The 24,531-nt window shown below is 43.8% G+C and overlaps 1 protein-coding gene and 1 long non-coding RNA gene across 2 annotated transcripts in view; one reads left to right on the top strand and one right to left on the bottom strand.

The window, feature by feature from the left end:
* The window catches only part of STX8 (syntaxin 8), a 975,973-nt gene that overhangs the window by 833,470 nt on the left and 117,972 nt on the right, over positions 1–24,531 (bottom strand). Inside the window, exon 3 of the mRNA XM_085616822.1 lies at positions 13,981–14,075. Within this exon, the coding sequence (XP_085472948.1) occupies positions 13,981–14,075 (95 nt within the window). The remainder of the gene's footprint in view (positions 1–13,980; positions 14,076–24,531) is intronic.
* The window catches only part of LOC146809960 (uncharacterized), a 112,418-nt gene that overhangs the window by 48,055 nt on the left and 39,832 nt on the right, over positions 1–24,531 (top strand). The window lies entirely within an intron of this gene.

Genomic DNA, 24,531 nt, shown 5'->3' with positions numbered 1-24,531 from the left:
AGGACGGTGCGTGTGTTGGCCTATGAAATTAATGTGCTAGCCTATGATGTTGGTTGTGTGGAAGTACGATGGTGGATGTGCTGGTATATGGTGCTGGTACTGCTGAGGGAAGGGTGGATGTGTTGTAAGATTTTTGCTGTTAGGATATGATTTTGGTTGTGTGGCACAAGAAGTGTGTGATATTGGTGCATAATGGTGCGTGTTTTGGCAATGATGTTGGATATGTGGTGGTAATGTTGATATCCGATGGTCGTTCTATGTACTGAGGATGGTAGGTGTGTGAATTTATAAAACTGCGTATGTTCACTTCTGATGGTGCATGTGTTCGTGCATGATTGGATTTGTGGTGGTATATGCCAGTTGTAGGAATTGGGTTTCTGGTTGGCAGAGGTATGCACCCTGTCCAAGCAGGAACCACAATCCTAGTCAGGGTAAGTCAGACACACACCCTAAATTAACCTGTGCTCACCCTCTGGTAGTTTAGCACAGAGCAGTCAGGCTTAACGTAAAGGGCAATAAGTAAAGTATTTGTGCAACACTTAAAACAGTAAAACACTGCAAACACCACACAAAAAGGCACCACACCTGGTTGGAAACATGAAGCCTAATTTAATGAGCAAAACAAGACCAAAACATCAAAACTCCAAAAAGTAGATCCTGAGATATGCAATTTTATGATTTAGGTGAAAATAGCACAAAGCACCAACTAGGGTTATCTTGTCGCATCAGACCTGAACAAAGTCACAAGTTCAGGCCAAACCGTGATGGAGCGTGGGCCGGCTACAGGGACCCACCTGCGCCCGCTGAAAACAGTACTGTAAATCCTGGTGCGCGTTCTGCGTGGCGTTGCTTTGCAAACCTTCCTGGCAGTTCTGATGAGGAACACAGTGGGCAAAGCACCGTAGGCCCACTTCCAAGGGTCAAGGACTGGGGCGGTACCACCTGGCAGGGATGACAAACAGATGGCAAAGTCCAGGAGCAGGTTGATTGGAAGTCTTTTGTGTCCCTGAGACTTCAGAAAACATGAGACCAGTCAGTTGGCCCTTGGATGCACTCTGGGTTCTGGGTTGTAGAAATGCATGTCCAGTCCTTCTCACTACCAGGCAGCAGGCCAGCACAGCAAATCAGCAGTCCAGCAGAGTGGCAGTCCCTGTAATAGCACAGCAGTCCTTCTTCCTGGCAAAGTATCCACAGGTCCAGAAGTGTACTGAAGTGCTGGTGTCTGAGGTCCAGTATTTATACTTTGGTGCCTTGATTCTGGGAGGTGGGAGAAGCTTCTAGACCGTAGCTTTGAAGTGCAGGGAATCCCCTTCCTCCCCGGCCCTAGCTCCAAGCTGGCTGAAGTTACAATACAGGGTCGTTAGGCCTATTGTGTGGAGACAGGGCAAAGTCTATCAATTGCAAGTGGGGCTGTGCTTAGCTTCGCTCCCTCCCTCCTCCATCAAGCCAGTTAATGGCCCATTAAGGCCCATCAGATCACACCTAAGCTCCCATCAGATCACACCTAAGCTCCCATTGTGTGTGGCTGTCTGGAGGGAAAGCACATGACCCAGCTGTCACTCACTCCAGACGTGTATTCAGAGACAGGCAGAAGGCACTAAATGGTTAATGTAAGAAAATGCCAACTTTCAAACAGTGGCATTTTCAGACTTGCAAACTTAAAATACAACTTTACCCCAAGTTGTGATTTTAAATTGAGTCCAGAAAAACCAAACTCAAAATATGTATTGTTTCCCAATTGGAAACTACACTTATAAAATGTAATAAGCTAATCCCAATATTAACCTTTGGGAGAGATGCCCTTGCAGTAGTGAAAAACGAATGTAAGAGTTTTTCACTACCTGGGTAAATAACACTTAAAAGTACATATCAAAATTTTTTAATACAATGCATCCGGCCCTTAGGGTTGCCCAGGGCCTACCTTAGGGGGTGATTTATATGTATTAAAAAGGAACGTTTGGGTCTGCCCAAAGGGTTGACTTGCCAGGACAAAATGGCAGTTTTTAACCTGCATAAACAGGCTCTGCAATGTCAGGCCTGAGACATGTTTAAAGGGCTACTTGAGTGGGTGGTACAATCAGTCCTACAGGCCCACTAGTAGCATTTTCTTTACAGGCCCTGGGCTCATGTAGTGTACTTACAAGGGACTTATAAGTAAATTCAATATGCCAATTGTGGATAGGCCAATGTTATCAAGTTTTAGGGAAAGAGCACATGCATTTTAGCACTGGTTAGCAGGGGTAGAGTGTCCAGAGTCCTAAAGCCAACAAGAACTAATTGAGCAAAACAGGGAGGAGTAAGGCAAAAGGTTTGGGGGTGATCCTGCAGAAAGGGCCAGGTCCAACACCAGTGTGTGGGCTGAGGCATGGCAAAGTGTTTGTTGGCATATTATATGTTTTTCAGCTGGTGGGAGCTAAAGCGGTCATTAGTGTTTCCTGCATCTTTGCACCAGGTACGCTGTAATGATCCAGTGAAACCCTCCACAATATTTCAGTGATAAATCGGGAAACCCTGCAGAAGGCAGGTCGCAATTAACTTAGGGAATTAATATGTTAGTAAAGTTATTGTTTCGCCATGTTATAATCTATGGCTTATCAGCCTGTTAGTAACAATGGCTATGGCATCACAGCAGGGTATTGGTCAATACAATCCAGGTGGTACTATTCCTAGTATTCTGCAATTTCAATTTACTCCCAGATTGTTAGTCAAAATTGTCGGTACCAAACCCTCCTGTTGTCAGTAGCAGACCCTTTTATTGCTAATAAAAGACCCTCACATTATCATTAACAGTATCTAGAATTGCCAGCGTCAGACCTCCTACATCCTCTAGTAGATGTTCATACCCTCACACATTCGAAACAACACACTAACAACACACAGCAGGCCCTTAGACTCTATGTAACAAACCCTCACCCCTCTTGTAACAGATCCTGCACACTGCCTCCAGCCGATTCTAAATATTGCTTCTAGTGGACCCCAAACAATGCCTCCAGCACAACCTGCACGGTGCCTCCAGAACACACTGCCACTCACCTCCAGCAGGCCCTGCCACCTTGCCTTACTAAGATCCCGACACCTTGCTTTCCACAGACCCTGCCAACATATTTCCAGCACACCCTGTCACCATTCCTCCAGCAGACCTCGCATGTCGCCTCCAGAGGACGCTAATTTAGCAAATCATTTCACTGCGAATAATACACAGTCATGTTGTTGGCAACACACCCTCACATTGCCAATGAAAACCCCTCATACACTGTAACAAATCCTCACATGTCATGTAGTAGACCCTCACACTTCCTGAAACAGACCTTCACACATACCATAAAAAAGAAAACTGTTACATTTCATCCTGCAGATCCTGGACATTGTTGTAAGTGGGCCCAATGCCTCCAGCAGACCCTGAATATTGCCTCTAGTGGTCCCACAGTATTGCCTCAAGCTGACTTTGCACATTGCCTCCAGCGGACCCTACCTTCAGCAGACCGCACCAGTGGATGCCCATATTGCTGCTATTGGAAACTCACATTGGCTCCACCTTACCCTAACCAAGCCCTTGTTAGAGGCTGCATGATGTTACAATGTATGCAAATACAACCATGCCTTTTCCACACAAGTACTACCACACGTTGACCTTTACAAGATGTGCATTACAGTGTAGACCTTTATTTTTTTACTTAGAACCTTCCCTTACCTCTACTCATCCCTAAACCCGAATATCACTCTTACCTCCAATACTTCCACCCAACGATAAATCCAAAAATCACCACTACTGCCTTTTACCTCTACCCACTGCTGAACCCTAAAATCACCCTTACCTCCCTTTACCTCTACAAGCACCTAAACCAATTTTTTTAAACAGAAAAAATATGATTAAAAACAATTACCTGTGTGGTAAATGTAGAACTATTTACCTGCACACACATGCCAAAATTTTAGAACAGAAAAGTGTGAGATTATGAGAAAAATAATGGGGGTGGCGGGGGGGGGGGGGTTATATTCTTCACAATTGACTTCTATGATGCAGGTGAAATTTTAGGCAGGAGACAGCTAAAATAAAGCTATTACTGGCTTGAAAAACCTGGAGTCCCTGCCTCAATCAGGTCTGTTGGCAGGATCGTTTGCATGGTAAATAGTGCTTAATTTGAGCAGCTGGTTGCCGGTGAGGGCCACCTACACTCATTTTTGGGCACCGGCACTTATTTGCCCACATCGGACATTCCCTGAGAGCAAGCGAGGGAAAAATAACCGATGGGGGAAAGAAGCAGAAAGACTGAAAACCATCATAAAGAGAGAAAGCAGGAACATGCCAGAAAAAGATAAAGGTGTAAGGGGTGTGTCTGGTAGTTGAATAAAGATGTGTGAGGCAGTGCTTGAAATGGAAAAATAGAAGTGCAGGTACTCTGGCCCGGGTACACGCTGTTTCCCCTAGTTGGATATTCATAAATTCTCTGCTAGGCCCCAGCACAATCCTCTGCAGGCCCTAACATATCTCACCCAGATGTGAGATAGCTTCCCGACAGCTCGTTGTCTCTTCTTCGTTTATTAGGTCTCGGCCTGGCGAAAGCAGCGCATGCGCTGCTCTGCCATGCAGAAACTTCTTGGAATCGATACAATTACAAAAGCCTCGTCCCAGCTCCGCCTTCAGTTTTGATTCGTGCACGTTGTTTTGCCTCCCGAATTATGCCAAAGGCAGTGCAATAATTGCACCGAAGGCATGTCACTCGCTGATTGTTGCCACCCTGTCTCCTTTTAGCCACGCCCCCTGGGATTTGGTTACTCGCGGCGCAATACTCTCTCCTTCATTAGTCATTGTAGGCACTTTTTTTTCCATTAAGGAGAAAGCTTTTCGCTGGTGTTTGAAGTTGCGGAGGGCAGACAAGGAGAGGTAATCCTGGGGCAGGCGGGGAGAGCTAATGACAAACACATGGGCTGGCCGGAGGTACAGTGTTTAGTATAGTCATTTCACCAAAAATATGAGCAGTGCAATGTGGCTACCATTACTCAAATGCACTCGGTTATTATTTTACGTTGATGCAGCAGATTGGGGAGTCACCACACTCGAGTACAGCAACCAAGCGCCTATCACCATTTATTCAGGCAAATCGCAAAGAAAGGAAACATCGAGTGAGTTGTGTGGCCGCTGAAATACTAAAACAACCGTGACATCCAAGTTTTAAATCGGTTTGTTTCGAGAGATAAAGCCACCTTCTGTTGCCTTCTTAATTTCCGTTTGTGTTTTGCATTTTAGTACCTTCATTAAGATCAGCTATATGGTGACCCAGCGTCCCTTTTTAGGAGCTCTGAATTGCTTTTCAATACGGGACTATGGGCACAAACACCCCCGAACAGGCCGGGAACACAAAAGTGACAAAATTCTTCCCGATTCAGTGGAAGCTGTCCAGATGGGAGGCTTTGTGAGACCTTCATCCAAGGCCAGATGTTTTCGTAGGGTCGCGCCATTGTGAAGCCGAGCGGCTTTGAGGGGCCCACAACACATCCCTGGAGAGTTCGCAGACTACATTAAACAGCCTGCATTAGTATGTTAAAAGGGCTCGATTGGTACTCGCAGCCGCCATTTTTGGCAGCCCCTCCCGCGTGATGCACGGGAATGTCTCCTCTGTTTGGTTGCATCTCAGTGCAACGCCCCTGGTGTTTTATGTGTCACTTGGTAAATGGAATAGATAAATAACAAATATTTTGTAATTGACTGGGTAAATCCAGACGCAGGCCTTGCCTTTTGAAATAAATGGATTTTCACTGTGGTCCTTTTTTCCGTATTGAGTTACAAGCTCACTTCTATGGGGTTTGAAAATTAGCTTTTGGTCTGCAATGGCATTTTACTGCATCTGTAAACGACAGCCCCCCTTGATTTCTGAAGCGCCAAGGCAACCAGACCCCTGCCTTGTAAAACACCTTAACAGCATGAAGTCTTCATGAAGTCTTTCGTGCCCATTGCGCAGCAAGGGTTCAATTGACTCTAAAGCAAGTAGTGGAAAAGGGCCCTCGTTCCCTGGTTTAGTAATAAAACACCTATAATCGGGATGCAGTGGACGCGTACACATCTGGGCCTATGTGCCCAATGACTTAAGGATTTGTGGGGCTCAGTGTATGATACACCCCCATCCTATTGTGGGCAACTTTGAAATTATTAATATTTTTTGGGCTCATTCAAGCCTGTTTGATGCAAAAAAATTGAACTATATTTTGAACTTTGCAAAAATAGCCAAAAGCTCAAGCTGTCTGGTGTACGCCAAACAAACAGCAGCAAAAGAAACATTGAACACGCATTCATAGAGCCATTTCTTTAGAGCTTGGATCTAGATTTTTGTTTTTACTTACAACAGCAATATTTATGTGGAATTCAGAGTCTATCATGCTTGTTAATCCCATTGTAGGAACAAGCATTGAAAATGCAACAGGTCTCGCCTTTCATTAACTTAAAGCCATTTGCTTGGCTATACAATACCATCAGGGCCGGACTGGAAACCAAAACCGGCCCTGGCAAAGTGCTCGGCCGGCCCCCCCGGGGCTTGGGGGTGCCACCGAGCTCTTTGCCAGGGCCGGTTTTCGGCCGATTTTGTTACAGGGCCGATTTTGCAGCTCTGCTGCAAAAACGGCCCTGTAACAAAAACAGCCCCCAGGGGCCCAAAACCGGCCCCACCCGTGCGGCGCACCGGGGGATTGCCCGGTTCCCGCTACGGCCAGTCCGGGCCTGAATACCATTAGCAAAGCAAATGGCATTAACTTAATCAAAGGCGAGACCTATTGCATTTTCAATGCTTGTTACCTCTGCTGTCGGTGCTCTTCCGGCATTGAGAGCCCCCTGGATTTAGGCAGTCTCAAAAACCAACTTGATGAACAGGATAAAGTGTGAAATAAGGTAGTAGGCCCCTTCGACTTAGCATGTCTTAGCGCCAGGCCGTGGAGAAAGTATGAAAAATGTTTGTATCACTGAATATACATAAATAAGAACTGAGTGTAGTTTTCTGGTCCTGTGACCCTACCCAGTCAATGCTGACTTCAGTGTCGGCATAACACCCGCAGGCAACGTGTGCACCTGCTACTGTTATCAGAATATCAGCGTGGGCAAAACAAGCTGTTATGGAGTAAACAATGTGTTATCCTTGTTTTTCCTGAAATGTTCAAATGTGTCCCTCATTGCAAGGCACCGAAATAAAATCCTGAAATGCTAGATTACTATAGATGAACGACTGCATTATTGTAGTACAAGACTCCCCTCCCTCTCTTGACCAATCAGTACCAAATTCGGAAAATAAAACCTATAGGAGGATCTCTTTTCTGCATGAACATATTTTATTGTTTTAGATTTACAAACACAAAGAAAAACACGGTTATGTATTAACAATAAAGTCATTCTATGAAAACGCTAATGGAGTATATCCTAGTCTGTGTAAGCGTCATCTCACAGTAGTGCATCCCAAGGATGCCCCTCAAACTGAACTTTGGTTGCCTCCACCAGGGAACCCACATCTTCTCATGTTTATTGGGGAATCCCTAGCTTGACCACTGCCTTCTGGGGCATTCCACACTGATCCGTGCCTCTCATACAGTCACCCGTGGTTGGGAGAAGGTAGATTTCCTTTTCTGTGCAATTTCACTTTTGGCAAGCATGAAGCCTATCTCCAGCAAGGTGTGAGCGTGTCCGGAGTCATTCCAGTCCCCCATCGCTACGGGCAAGCATAACTGGGATTAATCTTAGCCAGGGACTCAAAAGTATGCAATAGTGCTGTAACTATTCATGGCCGATAACATTTAGGATACTGCCAGACCATCTGGAACCTATGTTTGTTGAGTCTCACATTGTGGGCAGGTGGGGGAGGTAATCAATCCAGATTTATTTAGCTACAGAGGGAGAAGTGGCTCCTGTGTATTTAATCTGAATGAGGCATAGGCTAGCTGAAAGAGCCAGCTCTTGGGGTGCTATTTCGGCCTTCACCCAATCTTCAATGTCGCTTGGGCCAGTGCCTTGTTGCCAAACCTGTCAGAGTCGAATAACCTCGTCTGGTGCATGGACTGTAAGGAAGTGGTAGATCTGGGATATGCCGTACTCCCCCAGTGCTTTAGTCGTCACCTTAGATTCCAGGGAGGGAAACTCTACAAGGGAGGACATCTTAGTTTTGTATTGGTTAAATGCAAGTCATAGTTGCCAATATATCTGCATAGAACTGAGAGAGGTGAATTGTGGATTTCTTTATGAGCGGTTCAAAAGATTTAAGGTGATTGGTGGCCAAAATGTCATGTTCTTTTGAGATGCCAATAAAAGCCCATTATTTGAATACTTCTTTCATTGACGCCTGTTTGAGTATTGTACCATACTCTGGGTCGTGTGTTATTGTCTCCCGTACTCCCATCCATCTCAAGGCATTTTGCCAGCACCCATGGACCGTTTTTGTGGGCTCTGGAAAGGAGCCTGGAAATTTCGTCATATGTATAGACTGGATCTCAAAGCTAGGCCTGCTAAAAATGATAGCTTGCCGCCAATTGACTGATCGTCACTGTTCCCAAATATCCACTCATTGATTAAAATGAGCAGAGATGGGCAGAAGTATAGGTGTATATCGGTCATGCTGAGACCCCCCACTGTAAAATTACTAGATAAAGATCGTCACAGTCTTCCCCACCCAAATTAACCTCATATACATGTTCCTGATTGTGTTGAAAAATGTTGCTAGATCTCATGTGCAATTGTAATTATAATAACAATTTTGGGGCAGATGAGCATTTTACATAGATGGCAATCCGAATCAGATTATTAATAGGAAGAGTGTCTCATGTTTTCAAGTCTGTACAAGATTTTGTGATCCATGGATTCGGTTTAGGTCACAACAGACTACAGGGTCTGATGATAAGTGAATGCCAAGATATATTTAATGGTCAGTGGACAGTTTCAGTGGTAAATTCCAACCCCCCTTTCAGTACTTTCCCATTTACTGGAAAGATGATTTATTTGTCCAAGTTTACCACCAGTCTAGATGCCTGACCGCAGATGTCTAACATATGTTTGAAGCGATCTTCTGCCTATCTGGTATGACGAAGAAAGAGCAACATATCATCCACATATAGGAAAACCTCCCCGACTGCGCTCTCATCCCAGAAAAATCCTTGTTTAGGGCCATCCTCCCTAATTCAAATGGAAAGGGATTCTATTGCCATGGCGAACAAGAGTTGGGAGAGAGGACAGCCCGGTCTCGTACCTCATTCAATAGGGAATGGCTCTCCATTGTGCCCAGGGATTGTGACAAAGAGCAGGTAGTAGAAGCAGGGGACCAGAGCCCATTTTCTATAGGATCTGCCAAAGGATCTGACACTGTATGGAGTCAAACAGTATTCCAAAGACGTTTAACAATAGTGCGCAAGTCACTAGCATCTCCGAGCACTTGGCCAATTGGGCCTGGCGTAGACAAAGCAGAGTACCTCTCCATAACAAAGCAATTTTGATCTTACTGCATTGTTTAGCCTGTTTGCTGAAACTTTTGCTAAAAGTTGTATTTCATTATTTATCAGTCGGGTGAGCTTATATGACTGCTAATGGTCTGGAGGACGACCTGGTGTCAAAATCACAGATATACTCATGCCCCGGAGATCATGTGACAATAATCCCAATGGAGCAGCTTCTTTAAACAATGTCAGTAGATGCAGGACCAAGAGGAAGGCCTGTCAATTAAAAAAAGTCTACTGGGAGACTATCTGGGCTGGGTGTCTTGGTGGTCTGTGTCTGTTTCAGGGCATCTGTTAATTTTATTTTTCTGTTTGGGGTGCATCCAGGAGGTCCCTCGCAGTCTGAGACAAAATTAGGACAGGCAGCTGATATAGTTTGCTTGTGAGGCCATATGGGCTTAGGGTTAGCTATTTCCATTATGAGTCAAGCAGTTGTGACACGACATGCTAACTAGTATAGCAGCTTGCCAGCCTGGTCATCGAATTCATAAACTTGGTGTTGTGTGGCCTGCCAGTTGGCCCAGGCTGTTTCCATGGTCACATGGTGAGGCTCATGTGTTGTGATCTCTAATTGGAGAAATATGGATGCGTCTTTCACTGTTACATATTCTTTTTCTAGGCAGCCTGCTTTCATATCTAGGATGACCCATTAAATAGCATACCTGATATTGCTTCCTGAAGAATGCTTTAGTCCTGCCCCTAAACACGTCTTTATATGCTTCCCATATCTGCTTCCCAAGTGCCTTTAACTTTGCCAGTGTTTACTTTGAAATGTTTGGTATTCGTTATGCAAATATTTAACAAACCCACCATTCATCAACCACCATGCATTTAGTCGACCAGAGAAAAAAAGAAATCAATTAACAAGCATTGGCGATGCCAGTAGTTCTGTCATATAAATGAATGTTGCACGTCCGTCATTGATGGGTTTAGGTATTCAGTAAGTCACTAATACATGCAACCAGTTACTCATCTTGCTCTCATGCATTCATTCATCAAACTATTGACTCTTTCTTACATTCATTCACGTCCTTACATTGAACAATAAATGACTGACACATCCTCAACAATATATACCAGATAAATAAAAAAAAATGGAAAAAAAGAAAACATATTGCCAACTAAAACATGGCGAGTATATGCCTGCAACAAGCAATAAAATTCAACACGGCAGTTGGTGGCCTCTTGCAATGGCTTAGTACATCATGCATTGTTGTTTTATAGTTAAAGAAAGGCAGCCCCATTTAGAACCAACATGTTGTTCATTTGAATGGTAAAAACGAAGCACTATGGATAATACCGTTCCATGATGGGCACCTACTTTATAGACAATTGACGCATAGGATGCTGTGCAAAGCAGATTTAATTAGCAACAAGCAAGCAGTCTGTGAAGACCGTCTGTGGAGGTGTAGTATGCTCTAAAAGATTTCAGCAAAATGAGAAAAATGAAAGAAATGAAAATGGAAAAATAAAAGACTGGCCAACTATATTTGGCACTGAAACCTCCCCTTTTTCAGGCAGATGTGTATATGCCATTACTCATGGGGCAAAAAATGCCAATGGCTGAAGGGGACTGCCATACTGCATCATGTGGAACGCGGTCATGGATGGAAGCAGAGTGTGAATGGTATTCATATGGACCAATGGTAGAAGACGACTACCCTAAAGCCCCAACTCCATGCTGCTCAATAGCAAAGTCTGTGAGATGTGGTGTTATCCTCCATTGTTTGATTGGCAGCAGGGCCTGGCCACATGCTAGTCCTGTCCCCAACCCCCACTGTGCACAACCAAAGTGCATGTGCGGAGGCAATTGGTTGCGGGTGGGAGGTTCGCCTGGGGCCAAGCCCACACTCCACATGGCCAAAGGATGTGCACAGCAGGGTTGGCTGACCGCTGGGTCGACGCTCAGGGCTTGGCCACAGGCCAGGCCTTTTGCATAGTCAAAAGGTGTGCTCAGTTTGGGAGTTGGGTGAATATAATCAAAAAAGCACGGATTCACCAAATTGCCTGGGGTAACGAAAGTGACATCATAAATTTTGACCCCAATGACATCACAGGAAGTGATGTCATATGACTTCAGACACGCTGTCACTCATCCCTCAGCTGTTTGTGATCTGTCTAACACTTCTAGCTGTCACGTCTTTCTCAGCTGTTGTCACGTCTCTCCCAGCTGTTGTTGACTCTTGTTCACCCCTTCTATCTTAACGGTGTCTTTCTCACTGATTTCCTTATAACATGTTTTCCCCTCTCTCACTGATCTCTTTTCTCACTTGTTTAGTCTCTTTTCCCACTTTATTTCATTTTTCTCCCTCTTCTCCTTTTCCCTTAACTGTCATTTTTCACTTGTCTATGTCGCAGTCGGATTTATGTCTCTTTTATCCCTCTTTGTCTCTCTCAAACATACATCCTCCTCTTGATATCTCACTCTTCTCTCTGTAGTGTCTTCTTCCTTTCGTTACTTTAACCTTATACCGCCTCAAAGCCTTTTTACCTTTACGTCCTCTCTCTTTTTCCCTCGCCTTCTCCTAGTGCAAAACGTCTATACACACAATTTGTTTGAGCCGGTCTCCAAAATCTAAACCCTTGCCTACTACAATTATCTGTAAGATTCCATTAACAAAATGTGTGCATCCTGGCATTAGCACTGTGTAATAACATTACATCTTGAAGAGCGTATTGCCGTGGTCACATTCTTTTCACATTAAGTAACTCAGGCCAACGGGCCTGGTCATACTTTTTCATAACAAACAGGTTAAGCCTATGGATCCTGACATAACATTTTTCTCAGTATTTAAGTAATCAATAAGGCCAATAACCTTAACAATTGGCTTTTCACCATAACCAACGCCTGCCCACCAAATTGTGCATAACCTGGCAACTATCAGGCATGCAGTTATAAAATGACAAAGAGGTACAAAATTACATAGATTTGGTAAAAACACACATTCCTTTCAAAATTACCTAACAAAGAATATCACAATGAAAATCTTCTACCCGTAGGGGTTTTCTAAAGGTGGTGAAGAACAGCAAAACCCTTGCCTACCATGATAATCTATTCAATACGTATTATCCAACAGGTAACGATTAATAACATAAGAAACACAGTAAGTATTTAACATACAAAAGGGAAAGCATTTAGAGAAAGTGAATGTATATATAACATTAATTGCTCCCAGGTTACACTTAAATGGTGGCAATCATTATCATTTTGCATGATTGACATTTCAAGTTCACATAAATCTATATATGGATACCACAATTTCCGCATACTCCACCAATTTCGATATGGCTATGATTTAGCAATCTGTAGTCTGGCCAAATTAATGGTTGCAAATACCATCCCAGTATATTTCTGAGGGGCTTGTGTAGAACACCTCAATAGCAAGAGATTTGCACAGGGAGAGATAGTAATTGCAAGACATTTGCTAATTGCTTGAAAGACTTGTCTGCAGAAATTATATATTAGTGTGCAATTTATTAATACAGGAGTTGTAAACGCTGAGGTAGTCTGACAGTGGAAGCAGTCTAAGTCAATGCAGCACTTTCAAGAAGTATACAATCAGTGAGATTTTTTGGAAAGACCACCTGAGCGCAACTTGTAACACATTGTGTAATAACAATCAGCCATTAAAGGTTTTAACAAAAGTTTTTCACAATAAATAAGCCAAGCTTCTGCGGTCCTCAAACTTTTTTTTATAAATAACTTTTCAGACCTAAAGCACAAGACATAACCTTTCTCAGTGAACCAGTCAGGCCTACAGACTTTAGCACGGGCTTGTTACCAAATCCAACTAAGCCTACTGTACTGAGCATGGACTTTCCACAAGTCAACTATCTGGCTCCAAAGAGAGCCTAGCGAGGACTATCACAGTCCAAATCTTATATCTTCATGGTTTGTCATAGGCATAAACACAACAAAGCCTTGCCTGCAGTGGTAACCCATGAGATTACATATTTGAAAATAGATCATCATAGGCTTTAATATAGAGTAAAAACAATCTACCCTTTAATACCTATTGACTTCAAAGTACACTTTTCACAAGCAATAGTTCAGACTTACTGCCTCTGTTTTAACTTTGCATAATAAACAGATCAGTCCTATAGCCTCGATTCTAAACAGACCAGGCCCATAACCTTGATCATTGGCTTGCAACCATAAATAGCAACGCCCTGTTGTATTGAGTATAAGCTGCTCCACCAGGTAAAAAGTGCAATACAAACACTATTTTTCAATGGAAGCATACAACTTCTGCCCAGCCAAATTGTGTACTCATCAATAATTAGCATGAGGGTGAAACAAATGCTCCTCCATCAGTAGTAGTTCTGAAAGCTCTTCTTCTGTTGATCAAATCATGATCAGGAGATATTTGTGCTGTCAAGCCTGACCTAGAAAACAAAATAACTAAAAAAACAGGGAGCTCAAAGTGCCCTCTACTGGACCAAACAAACAAACATGCAAACTGTGGCATATATATATATATATATATATATATATATTTATTTTTTTGTTGTAAAGGATACATGTGGTGCATGGACACAGCCCTCAGAAGTGATTGCTTAAGCAGGCTTATCTTCTCCTTGAGATTGTGCATCTGGTGTCTCACCGTCATATTGAGCTGCAAAAAAGACAAGTTGAATCTGTTATTCCATTACAGGAGTGTTTGGGTGTCAGTCTAGCAGGACCATGTCAACAAACAAAGTAAGCATGTACCTATTTGAAAATCTTTCTTTTTTTTTTTATTGCAATAAAATGCGTTTTCAACACACAGAGGATCACCCAATTGTTGGCATAGAGGGGCACGCAAACTAATAATTCTGATGGCTGACAATCTGGAGTAGGCAAAGTATCAGGAGCAGTTACATTGGTCTCATAAAAAAGCCTGTAAGTATCTCAGTTGTGCACTTGGTCAAAGAGGATGCATACAGAGCCAGGAGTGGAGCGCTAAACTTTTTGCAGCACAGTGGTTTAATTAGTGAATTGTAGTGTAGATGTGCAAAACATATGGCAGGACATCTGCTGGAAATTTTACAACTTGCATGAATCTAATATATGACTCTACAGGAAGGCACCAGAGATTCTAAAGTACAGGGTGAGAGGTGAGTTACCACTTGGATCAGTTCATTTTAGGGACTCATAAGCGGTTCATCATATTCTATTCCTAGAGGAGGTCTAAGAGCCTTGTAATTCAGAACTAGAAACAAAAAGATGTTTGGCCTGAATCGGATTTCCACGTGGTACGCAATGACGTGGCGTTTTTCCCTCACACAGATTTCTTCAACTATAAACTGGCAAAAATTGTGCTGGAAAAAATTGCAAGATTATGGATTTTGAGACTCAGACCAGGGGCAAAACGTTTAGTATTGCTGCGTAATCCCCATTTTAATCTGTGGATTAGGGAGTCAATAATGCACCAGGGAAAAGGCAAACCCTGTAGTATCAGTGTTTTCCGGGTTAGTATTGCCATGTAGTATTACAGAGGCTGTTATAAGGAGTATAACAGCAGATACTCCCAACTTAAGCAAACTGTATGGTTCAAAGCAACTTACTTATGATATAACGGGGGCTACAAAAGGCAGTAGGTAGTAAATAAAAGAAATGATACGTACTGATTCTTTTATGTGAGTAAATGTAAAACACTAAGCTTTCTTTTTACTTTAATATTATTTTATATGCCCTAGAGATCTGCAGCGACCGCCTATCTTTGACCCAATATTTCCACTCAAATGTTGCTTGGAGGGTCATGACCTTTAAAGACTATACTTGTCACGTCGCTGCACATCCTCTGCATCCCCAAAGATCCCGTGACGTCAAGACGTGCCCACCAAGCATACCTTTCTACTAGGCAGGGAAAATATGAGTAATGTGATGCTGCCAACAGTCAGGTGTTCTTGTTGAGGCAACAAACAGGTCCAGTTGTTTCGCAGGCTTGTTTGCAGTAGAATCAAAACCTCCAACACAAAAAAACGCCAAAGTCACCTCCTGAAGAACGAAATAATTCCAGGAGGAAAGGCGTGTCCAGAGGAACACAAACACCAGGCCAAACAAGGCTGGGCACTTTTCCCTGCCAAAAACATGTTTCTGAAGAGCAACAGAACCTACGGCTATAGGCAGGCACTAGGGGGGTTGATCTTTACATATTCAAGTGAAATAAAGAGAAATATTCCAAAATGAATTACTGCGAGAGCTGATTTCAAGAAAGATGTAGAGGTCAATATTGGAAGTTGTCGGTCCCGCATTAAAGAGATACTGCTACAGACAACATCTCATTCGCACCCACTCAATGGAGCCATAGCCAATATAGTTAATGGGATTATTCCTTGGTCTCAATGGCTGAAGTTCCTGGAAGTCTTTCATGATAATGACCCCGTTCCAATTTCAGAGAGGTAAATTATACCTCTCACAAACACTTACACCTCTCACAAACACACTAGTGCCTCCAATGATTAGGGACAAAACTTGAGGAGCAAAGATTCAGATATGAGGCTTAGAAATGGGGGGCATGAACCGCAAGAGGGCCCTCTGCTGAACAGTTAACCCATTGGCTTAGGAGAGAAAAATACATTCTGCTTTTCAGAACAGCTTCGAATATCCACGACTTCTGTTTGTTGCCAGTAAGCTGGCACAAATAGTTAAATGCTCATCGCCCACGTATGCAGTGACAGGCAGGTCAAACTCTGAGTCCCGAAAAGACTACCATTAGAATGGGTAAACAAAACACTGGGTTTGTGCCCTAACAATGTCAAAATAAGTTTTACATCAAAAACATATATGGTCTGCCAAGCTAAGCAGTTTAAAGCAATACTGCTTCGAGTAGTTCTACTGCTAAACTGTACAGGAAAAGATTGCCTCCCAGCATCAGCAAAAACTGCTACTAACTTCACACCTTGAAATGTTCAGTTGTTAAAATGATATTTGTTTTCAGGCGTTCACAAACTCAGATCATAATTTGAATACTCCAGTCATGATGGAGTGCCCCATCATGGCCTTGCTTCTTTTTTGCCGAGCTTTCTGTTAAGGCAGAAGCAGAAAGAAGACAGGCTGTAAGGATTCCTGTCCACAGAAACCAGACCCTGCAGTCACAGGTCCCCTTGTTGATAGATGACATCAGGCACAACGGAAGGAAGGCTAGGGATGTGGCAGAGATGAGGCAGGAAGCATAGCATGAGTATATACCCCTAGTGTCCACCAGAGAATACCTTTCACCACGTCCAGCTTTTGGTAGCAAGACACATATGCAACATCCTTCTCTTCCAGATGTTGGTAGAGTGTGTAGCTAGCATGAGGGCCCCAGTTGTCTGGAACAGCACAGTTTCATGGGTAAAAAGGCTTTGCTCTACTAAAGGCAAGGGTACAGCTCTGAGTATTCAGGGTTCTTCTGCTGAACATCCCCCAAAATCACAGAAAACATCCAGTGAACTTAGTGTCTCGAGTCCACTCGTCGAACAGCACCGTGCAGGCCATGCAAACCGGGTTATACAGCTTTCCTCAGTCTTGTAAGGACTTCCATTCCTTTTGTCAAATCTCTAAACTCCCAGGCTTGTAGCTGAAAAAACCTTTAACAAAGATCTTGAAACAATATAAGAACGTGCTTTTTCCTTTAACCACTTAATGCAGAATGTGTCTCTAGCTGAATCTTTGATTTCACATTAGGGACAGTATTGCCTGGAATATGAATGTAATTATAATTGCCTGCCAAGGTAATTAGCGCATGAATTTACAGAATCGTCTGATCAAGAGTTAAATTCTTGCAATATTCATCACATAAATTAAATATAGCAGGTCTGTGGTCCACAAGTACTGCAAGCGAAAAATAACACGTTGCAAATAACTCCAAAAAGTATAAGAAGTCATTAAAAATTTGTGGAAATATCACCGTAAACAACCCTCCTGTCAAACGAAGGCAGTAAAAAGTCCTAAAAGAGTAGTGAATGAAAGAAAAGCTGTAAACAATACAAAACACTCAAACAAACACAATAATGCAAAAAAAACACAGCAGATGCACTGTTTGAGCGGAAGATAAAATCTTACACACACCTGCACAAAGGGCTAGACCTATAGAAACAGATAGACCGGTGAAGCTCTCACAGGTGGATTACAGTAGCTTACTCTTTCACTCCGCAGTACACTACCATGGATGCCGCACCTCTAGGCCACTTTATCATGCAATGCCAGGTCCATGTTCTGCTACAACAAACCATGCAGCAAGAGAAAGTAAACCAGGCCCAGATTCATGACCTGAAATTGTGCAGAAACACAGGAGGAGAACCAGAATTTGTGGCATAAACTGAGTCTCTGGCTCAGCTCTACAAGGTTTGCTCTTACACCCACGGATGACACTAGTTAACTTAATTCAATGCACCACACTTGAATGTGAGAAACAGGTATTTGTAACCCCGCATAACTCCCTCCAATACACAGATGAAATGGCATTTGATTTATCATCAGTCTCTAAAACAGAAATCCAGGGACACCGAAACAAACTTATTTCTCTCTCTTCCAACCATACATACACACGCTAAGAAAAAGATACTTGAAATAAAAAAGGCATTTATTTCAACAGGTGAACCCTGTTGGTCAACACATTTAAAATAACTACGCAGAATACAATTAAAATGGCACAGATTTATGTTGCAAACGACAAAAATAAAACACACATTTCTAACATGGTTAAAATGTCATCTAAAAATCTAACACCCTAAAACCTACTTCTATATGCTACACTAGGAGAGCATGGGAAATAGAATAACTCGCAGCTAGATTTTCTTAGGGATAATGGGCGCCCTGCATACCTTGTTTATAGCACACTGCTATAAATTTCAGGAGCAGTGGCGGCTGCCTCGGAACGGGGGTGGTGTGCAGGGGGGGAATATAAAAATAAAATAAACGTACCTTCGAAAGCCACTGCCACCTCTCCTCAATCCTCACTAGAAACTAGCAGCACCGGAAGCACCCAGGCTCTCCCGGCCAATCACAACGCTGCATCAGCAGCATCAGGATTGGTCTGAGCAGCCTGTTTTTCCTCTCAGGTAGTGCCTGGGCCTGTTCTACACCCGGCTGAGCAAAACTGCCAGGTGGATAACATGCTAAGTGCGCATGACGGTTTGGCCGGCCCTAGAAGGCTGGCCTAACCGTCATGCAAACCACTGCTCCCCCTGCTCTGGCCAGCCCAGCCCGACCTGGCTCGGAGTCCGGCATAGAAAAATAAAATGATAATAACGTCTTATCATTTTTTTTTCTTTTTTGCACTGGTCAAAGAGCAGTTGGGCAACACTCCTCTGCCTTTACGGATGAGCCGCCACTGATCAGGAGTGAGGAAGAATGTTTTACCAGCAAAAGGCAAACACGCGTTCAGCATCAGCATCTACTCCTCCAGGGCTCGGCATCAGCTTTTATTAAAAAGAGCAATACAGCGGCAGCATTTCTGGCAGGCAGGATCGTCTCCTTGTCTGGCAGTATCTAGCTTGTGATATTTGGGCCCAAAGGACCTATCTCGACAGGTAGTCAAGTGGTAGTCCTCTTATATTGTATCTTATCTGAGATGGAATTTGCAATGTCACCTTAGGAATTTTGATATGACCAATAAGCATAAAGATGCTAGTTTAGGATTCGTTCCATTAAACATATAAGGTAAAAGTATGACAAATCAGACTGCACTATTTTGACAATAGTTCTATGTTTGGCATAGAATCTGAGATACCAAGGCACTTGTTCCAGACTGATGTTGCATCAGTGGTTTTGTTGATGTCCATATGTAAATGACTTGAAACTTTCACAGACGACATCTGCGTCAAAGGCAGACATGTTGATAATTTTGCAGAAATGCAGAAAATGGAGTCGCAGCATACTTAAAATGGAGTCGGGCATTATAGCTTGAAGTCAGATTAATGGAATAAGGCTGGAACCCATAACATGAATTGTTGGACTTGGCCCTTTTTCCCTCATTTTTTTCGTTTTTGTAATGTTAAGGTGCAGGTGCTTACTTCGCCCAAGATGGCTGCCACAGACCCCTGCTACTGCAGGGTGGTCGTTTTTCATAGTAGCACCCTAGCTGCCAGGAGCTGGCTGGGACCCACAACAATGTTGCGACACCAGCCCGCCCTTTTGTCCCATAGGTAGAGTGGGGAAGCTCCTGGAAGATGCTGGTACCTTCTAGAAGGGAGGTGGGGTTTTACTTTTGCCGCCTTGGCTAGCGGTCACCTGACCTAGGGCTACTTAAGGGTGGGAGGGAAACTTTTGTGGTGAGTTGGCCATTGGGGTGAAGCAGAGCTGGAAGAATCCACCAGGAGTGTAGGCGGTAGGGCCTAGCCAGGGACTTATGCCTCTGAGAGTGACAGGATTTAGGTACTGCCTCTTAAGTGAGTGAGGTGCCCTGTGAATCCCACTGATCTTGCCCAGTAGTAGGAGGACCCAGAGACTCTCTGCCAACCTGACTAGGAAGGACCTAGTCGCCCTCTCCATCCCTACCCCTGTAACAGAACCCCTTAAGGGCGCCAGATACATCTGCGCCAAAAGACTGCATCTGTCAACTGAGAACTGAAACCTAACTTTAAGAACTGAGACTGCATGACAAGAGCGAGCTGTAAGCCTTGAATGCCAGAGCTGAGACTGCGTGTCCAAGCTACCCTATTGAACAAAATACTAAGCCGATTGCCAAGTCACCGGGGATCGACCAGGTACTAGCGCTGTGACCCCCGCGCTCCCTGCCCTGGTCTGGGACCCCCGGCAGCGTGCTCCGCTAAGCAGTTTAACCCCCATCCTTAATTTGAGCACCCCCCCTGCGACGACGAAGCCAGCGCGCTCACCGCCGCGGCCTGGAGGAGTGCCCTGCTGTGTCGCGAGGCCCAGGTGAAGTCCGGGGCCCCGTCGCTGCCGTCGCAGCCGTGTGAGGAGGTGCGCAAGGTCGGGGCCGAGTTCCCCCAACGTTGTGAGGACGGACGCCTGCTGACGCCGAGACGGAGGTAAGCCCGGAGGCCGAGATCCCCCCTGGTGCGCCCCCTGCTGGTCAGGAAACCACACCACACTTGGCCCGGGTTGTCCCCTCCGTGGGAGTCCCCTCCCCTGCCTGCGCGACGGAGAGACCCCGCGGAGGGATCCTGTCCGTGTCCCCCCTTCTGTAATACTGAGCGCGGTGCTCTGTGAACTGCACCGGAGCATAGGGACCCGCTCCTCAAGTCCGGTCACCCTCACCACTGGAAGCCGCCCAAAGAACTGACTGACATTACCCTCGTGTGGCGCTTCACGCCACCGACCCTGCTTCCCCAACCGGAGAGACCGGGACTGCGAGTAGCGCACTGTGTTATATGCTCTGCTCGAAAGTAAATTACATGCCAAGGAATGCGAGTAGCGCACTGTGTTATATGCTCTGCTCGAAAGTAACTTACATGCCAAGGAATGCGAGTAGCGCACTGTGTTATATGCTCTGCTCGAAAGTAACTTACATGCCAAGGAATACGAGAAACACATTACTTTATATGCTTTACCTGAAAGTATTACATGCACGTGATTACGAGAAGCACATTACTTTATATGCTTTACCTGAAAGTATTACATGCCCGTGATTACGAGAAGCGCATTACTTTATATGCTTTACCTGAAAGTATTACATGCCCGTGATTACGAGAAGCGCATTGCTTTATATGTTTTGCCTGAAAGTATTATATGCCTGTGATTACGAGAAGCGCATTGCTTCATATGTTTGGCCTGAACGTATTACATGCCCGTGATCACGAGAAGCGCGTTGCTTCATGTGCTCTGCTCGATCGTAGTGCCTGTCCGTGACTACGAGTAGCGCTTAGTTTATATGCTCTACTTCAAAGGGTTACGTGTCAATGATTACAAGGAGCGCTTCGTTCTACAGGCTCCGTGTTGAAGTATCTAGTGTCACCCATCACGAGTATTGTTCTGTGCTAGATGCCCCGTTCAGAGAAACCTTGCTTAACGCGCGCAGCGCTAGAATCATCTGTGCCTAGCCATATCCATGAACCGCATGTCTAGATTAGGAACTGCATTCATCTCTCATGTATGGCCTGTGTATGCTTAATGTCTGTATTACAACTCATGCATGACACTGTTATCTCTTGAACTGCAACTGACCAGCTATACTTGGATAAACTTGAAGTATTTGCATAATTTAAACGGTGTGGTGTCCCTTATTGTGTGTGACTCTAGTCCATGAGAAGCGTGTGGTTTATGGTTGCTTAACACATAGCCCTCTGGTTGCCCGACCGGCTCGCGCCACGTTACCGCCCTTAGGGCCTGGTGACCCCAGGTTCCTACATGAATCAACTTGAGATCCAGATAATACACAGGCTCAATATGAGCACCAAACAAAACACATTTTCATTACAGATACCCAGGAGCCTAACATAGGGATCCACTGCCGTGCCCCCTTCCTGAAAATGGGGTGGCATGGTGAGCAAAAGAACTATGGATTTTAACCAGATCTCGACTGGGGGTGAATGTATGATTTATTCAGCATTCCGTCCATCAATTGATGGCGTAGCACTTTTCACCCTAAGTGGGATGTGGATGCCCAGACGTGAGTCCCTTGCTCACTGTGCCACTGGATTCAAGCTAGCCTGGCTGATGAAAGGTGTTACCAAGAAACTGGTCCCAGGATGCTTGTTTCCGGTCCAGGGAAGACCTGGCTTGGCAGTACGGTCTGGATGTTCCCATGAGGCACAGGGTCTAGACTGATTTGCATATGGCTGGGTCTAAACTGGGGTGGCGTGGTGAGCTACAGAACAATGGATTTAATCCAGATCTCATGACTGTGGGTGAATGTATGATTTATTCAGCATTCCGGTCATCATTTGTTTCATCCTGAAAATGGTGGCAGCACTACAATTCTTTGCACCAGGCACCACACGGTAGTAGTGTAGCAACAAACTGATGAGCAACTCCCAACAGGGATTGGAGTCCCGAAGCAGGAGAACCATGGCCCTAGATCTTTGATACAAGTTGACTACAGGGTTCCCCCGCTTATAATACTTATGAGGCATAATAAGATCATTTTACAAAGGACAACCTGACAATTGTAGATCTGTTTGTATAACATGTATGAAAGTGAGACTGTTTAATGAATGGTTAACACAAATGGTGTAACGATACGAAAATGTAGCAGGAATGTACCACTAGTCCTGATGAAAGCATAATGACGCTAATGGACACAGAGGAATATACTGAAAAATGTAGACCTAAGAATCAGATGCAGGAGGAACTAACAAGCACCATTAGCATCTATCCCTGTTTTTATTCTTTACCAGTAGACCTCATTAATAAACGTGTACCTTCCTACTATTGGGCTACCTGCTAGGTCATTTTAACATTTGTAGCTCCTGTCTCTTGAACAAAGATCTCTAAGCTCTCCCTTAGGTCGAGTCCACATGAATGAATTTACATTACAGGAGATGACACAGTGATGACACATTGGTACTAACGTTTAGTGGGTAAGAGTCCTTTAAAAAAAAAGCCTAACGTCTTCATAAAAAAGACTAACATCTTTTGGTGTAAGGTACGAAGAGCATCAAAAAAGGTAGGAGAGCAAGCCTCTCTTATTTTTTTTACCCTGGGCTTTCTCTCGGATTGTTATATATAGCTTTCGAAGTAGAGCAAGCCCATTGAGAAATAATACTTCTTCCTTCCCCTATGGTTTTTTGATTCTCAATACTGGTCAGCAGTACCATTAGAACGTTGTTCGCCCCTATAACATCATATACATGGATCAATGAGAAAATGTGCACCTTATTACAACCGTCACTCTTCACAGTGATGATGATTCTCAGCCAAGTCAACTTTTTAACAGCCATATGTACTTCCATTACAACTCTCAAGTCCCTTACCTTGGATTCTTCCAATCTCATGACATTCTTTCATATCTTCCTCTTCAGACATGATGAAGATGGTCATCATTTTTACTTCCCATTGCTTGAGTTAGAGCTGGGGTGGAGAACTAGAGCAAGTTGCCATGGTTTTAATGCTCTCAACATCATGTGGCTATGTTGATTCAGTATTGACTTTGTCCATTTGCTTGTTTCATAGGCATGTTTTTGTTCTTTCTTTATGGTGGCATCCTCAGCATGAGATGGCACATTAGACAGTCATGGTGTTGTACTACCTCCTTGGCCAGTACCTCCAGTGAGGATACATAAACTTGTACTTCCTTTCCCAACATGGGTACATGATGGAAAAGTATGGCAGGTTTCTGCTTGTGATGACTGAGTGATATCAGAGTACAACAGTGGATTGTGTTTGTCTTGCGTCAAGGTGCTTTGCCCACAAAAAATAAATGCCTGCACACTCCCCACAAAAATGAGTGGTGTGTGTACTTTTGGGGTGTCCTATGATGCTCTGGCTGTTTAATTTCTCTATGAATTAATTTCCTCACTTCATGAACTTCTAATGCCTGAGAATGGGCACTTCCTGGTGTTTTGTGCATGAGCTATTTATCAGGTGCAGTATTTAACACATGCACCAAATAATGATTGAGCACTACATGGTAGAAATTCATAATCAGTGTTATTTAACATGCATTATTTACCTAAGCCAGTGGAATTCGTATTTAATCTATGTACAAGTTTTGTGGTATTTACCACAAACCTCAAACTCTTAATCAAGGCCTATATGTTTAGGCCTTCATAAATTGTTTTCCTCACAAATGATATGCAGGCTAAAATGTGTCTTTAGTACCTTCGCACCCTAGACATACTGTGGACTGTAAAGACATACCCACAGTTCCTATTTACTTGGAAAGGGATAAAGAAGCAATCCAAAATATGGTAACATTTTGGTTTTAGGAAAATTGGATAAACAGTTCTGTGCTACAAAGCATTTTGATTCTTTTGTAAAAATGACAAACAAAATGTTGGCTTTTCTAAAATCATTACCTTTCAACATACTGAAACAGGCAGAGTGAAAAATATATTTTTTCACCACTGTTTTTGCACTTTTATAGGTTGTGGTCAATATTTCCTAATGAACAAGTTACTTACCTTCGGTAACGATGCATCTGTAAGAAACATTAGTTAGTTAGATACCTCACCTTAGAATATCCCCAGGCGTCAGGCTGGATC

The sequence above is a fragment of the Triturus cristatus genome, chromosome 7, assembly GCF_964204655.1.
Source record: "Triturus cristatus chromosome 7, aTriCri1.1, whole genome shotgun sequence".
NCBI classification, from domain to species: Eukaryota; Metazoa; Chordata; class Amphibia; order Caudata; family Salamandridae; genus Triturus; species Triturus cristatus.
Note: the sequence above shows the minus strand (reverse complement) of the source record. Positions and strands in the feature narration are given on the sequence as shown.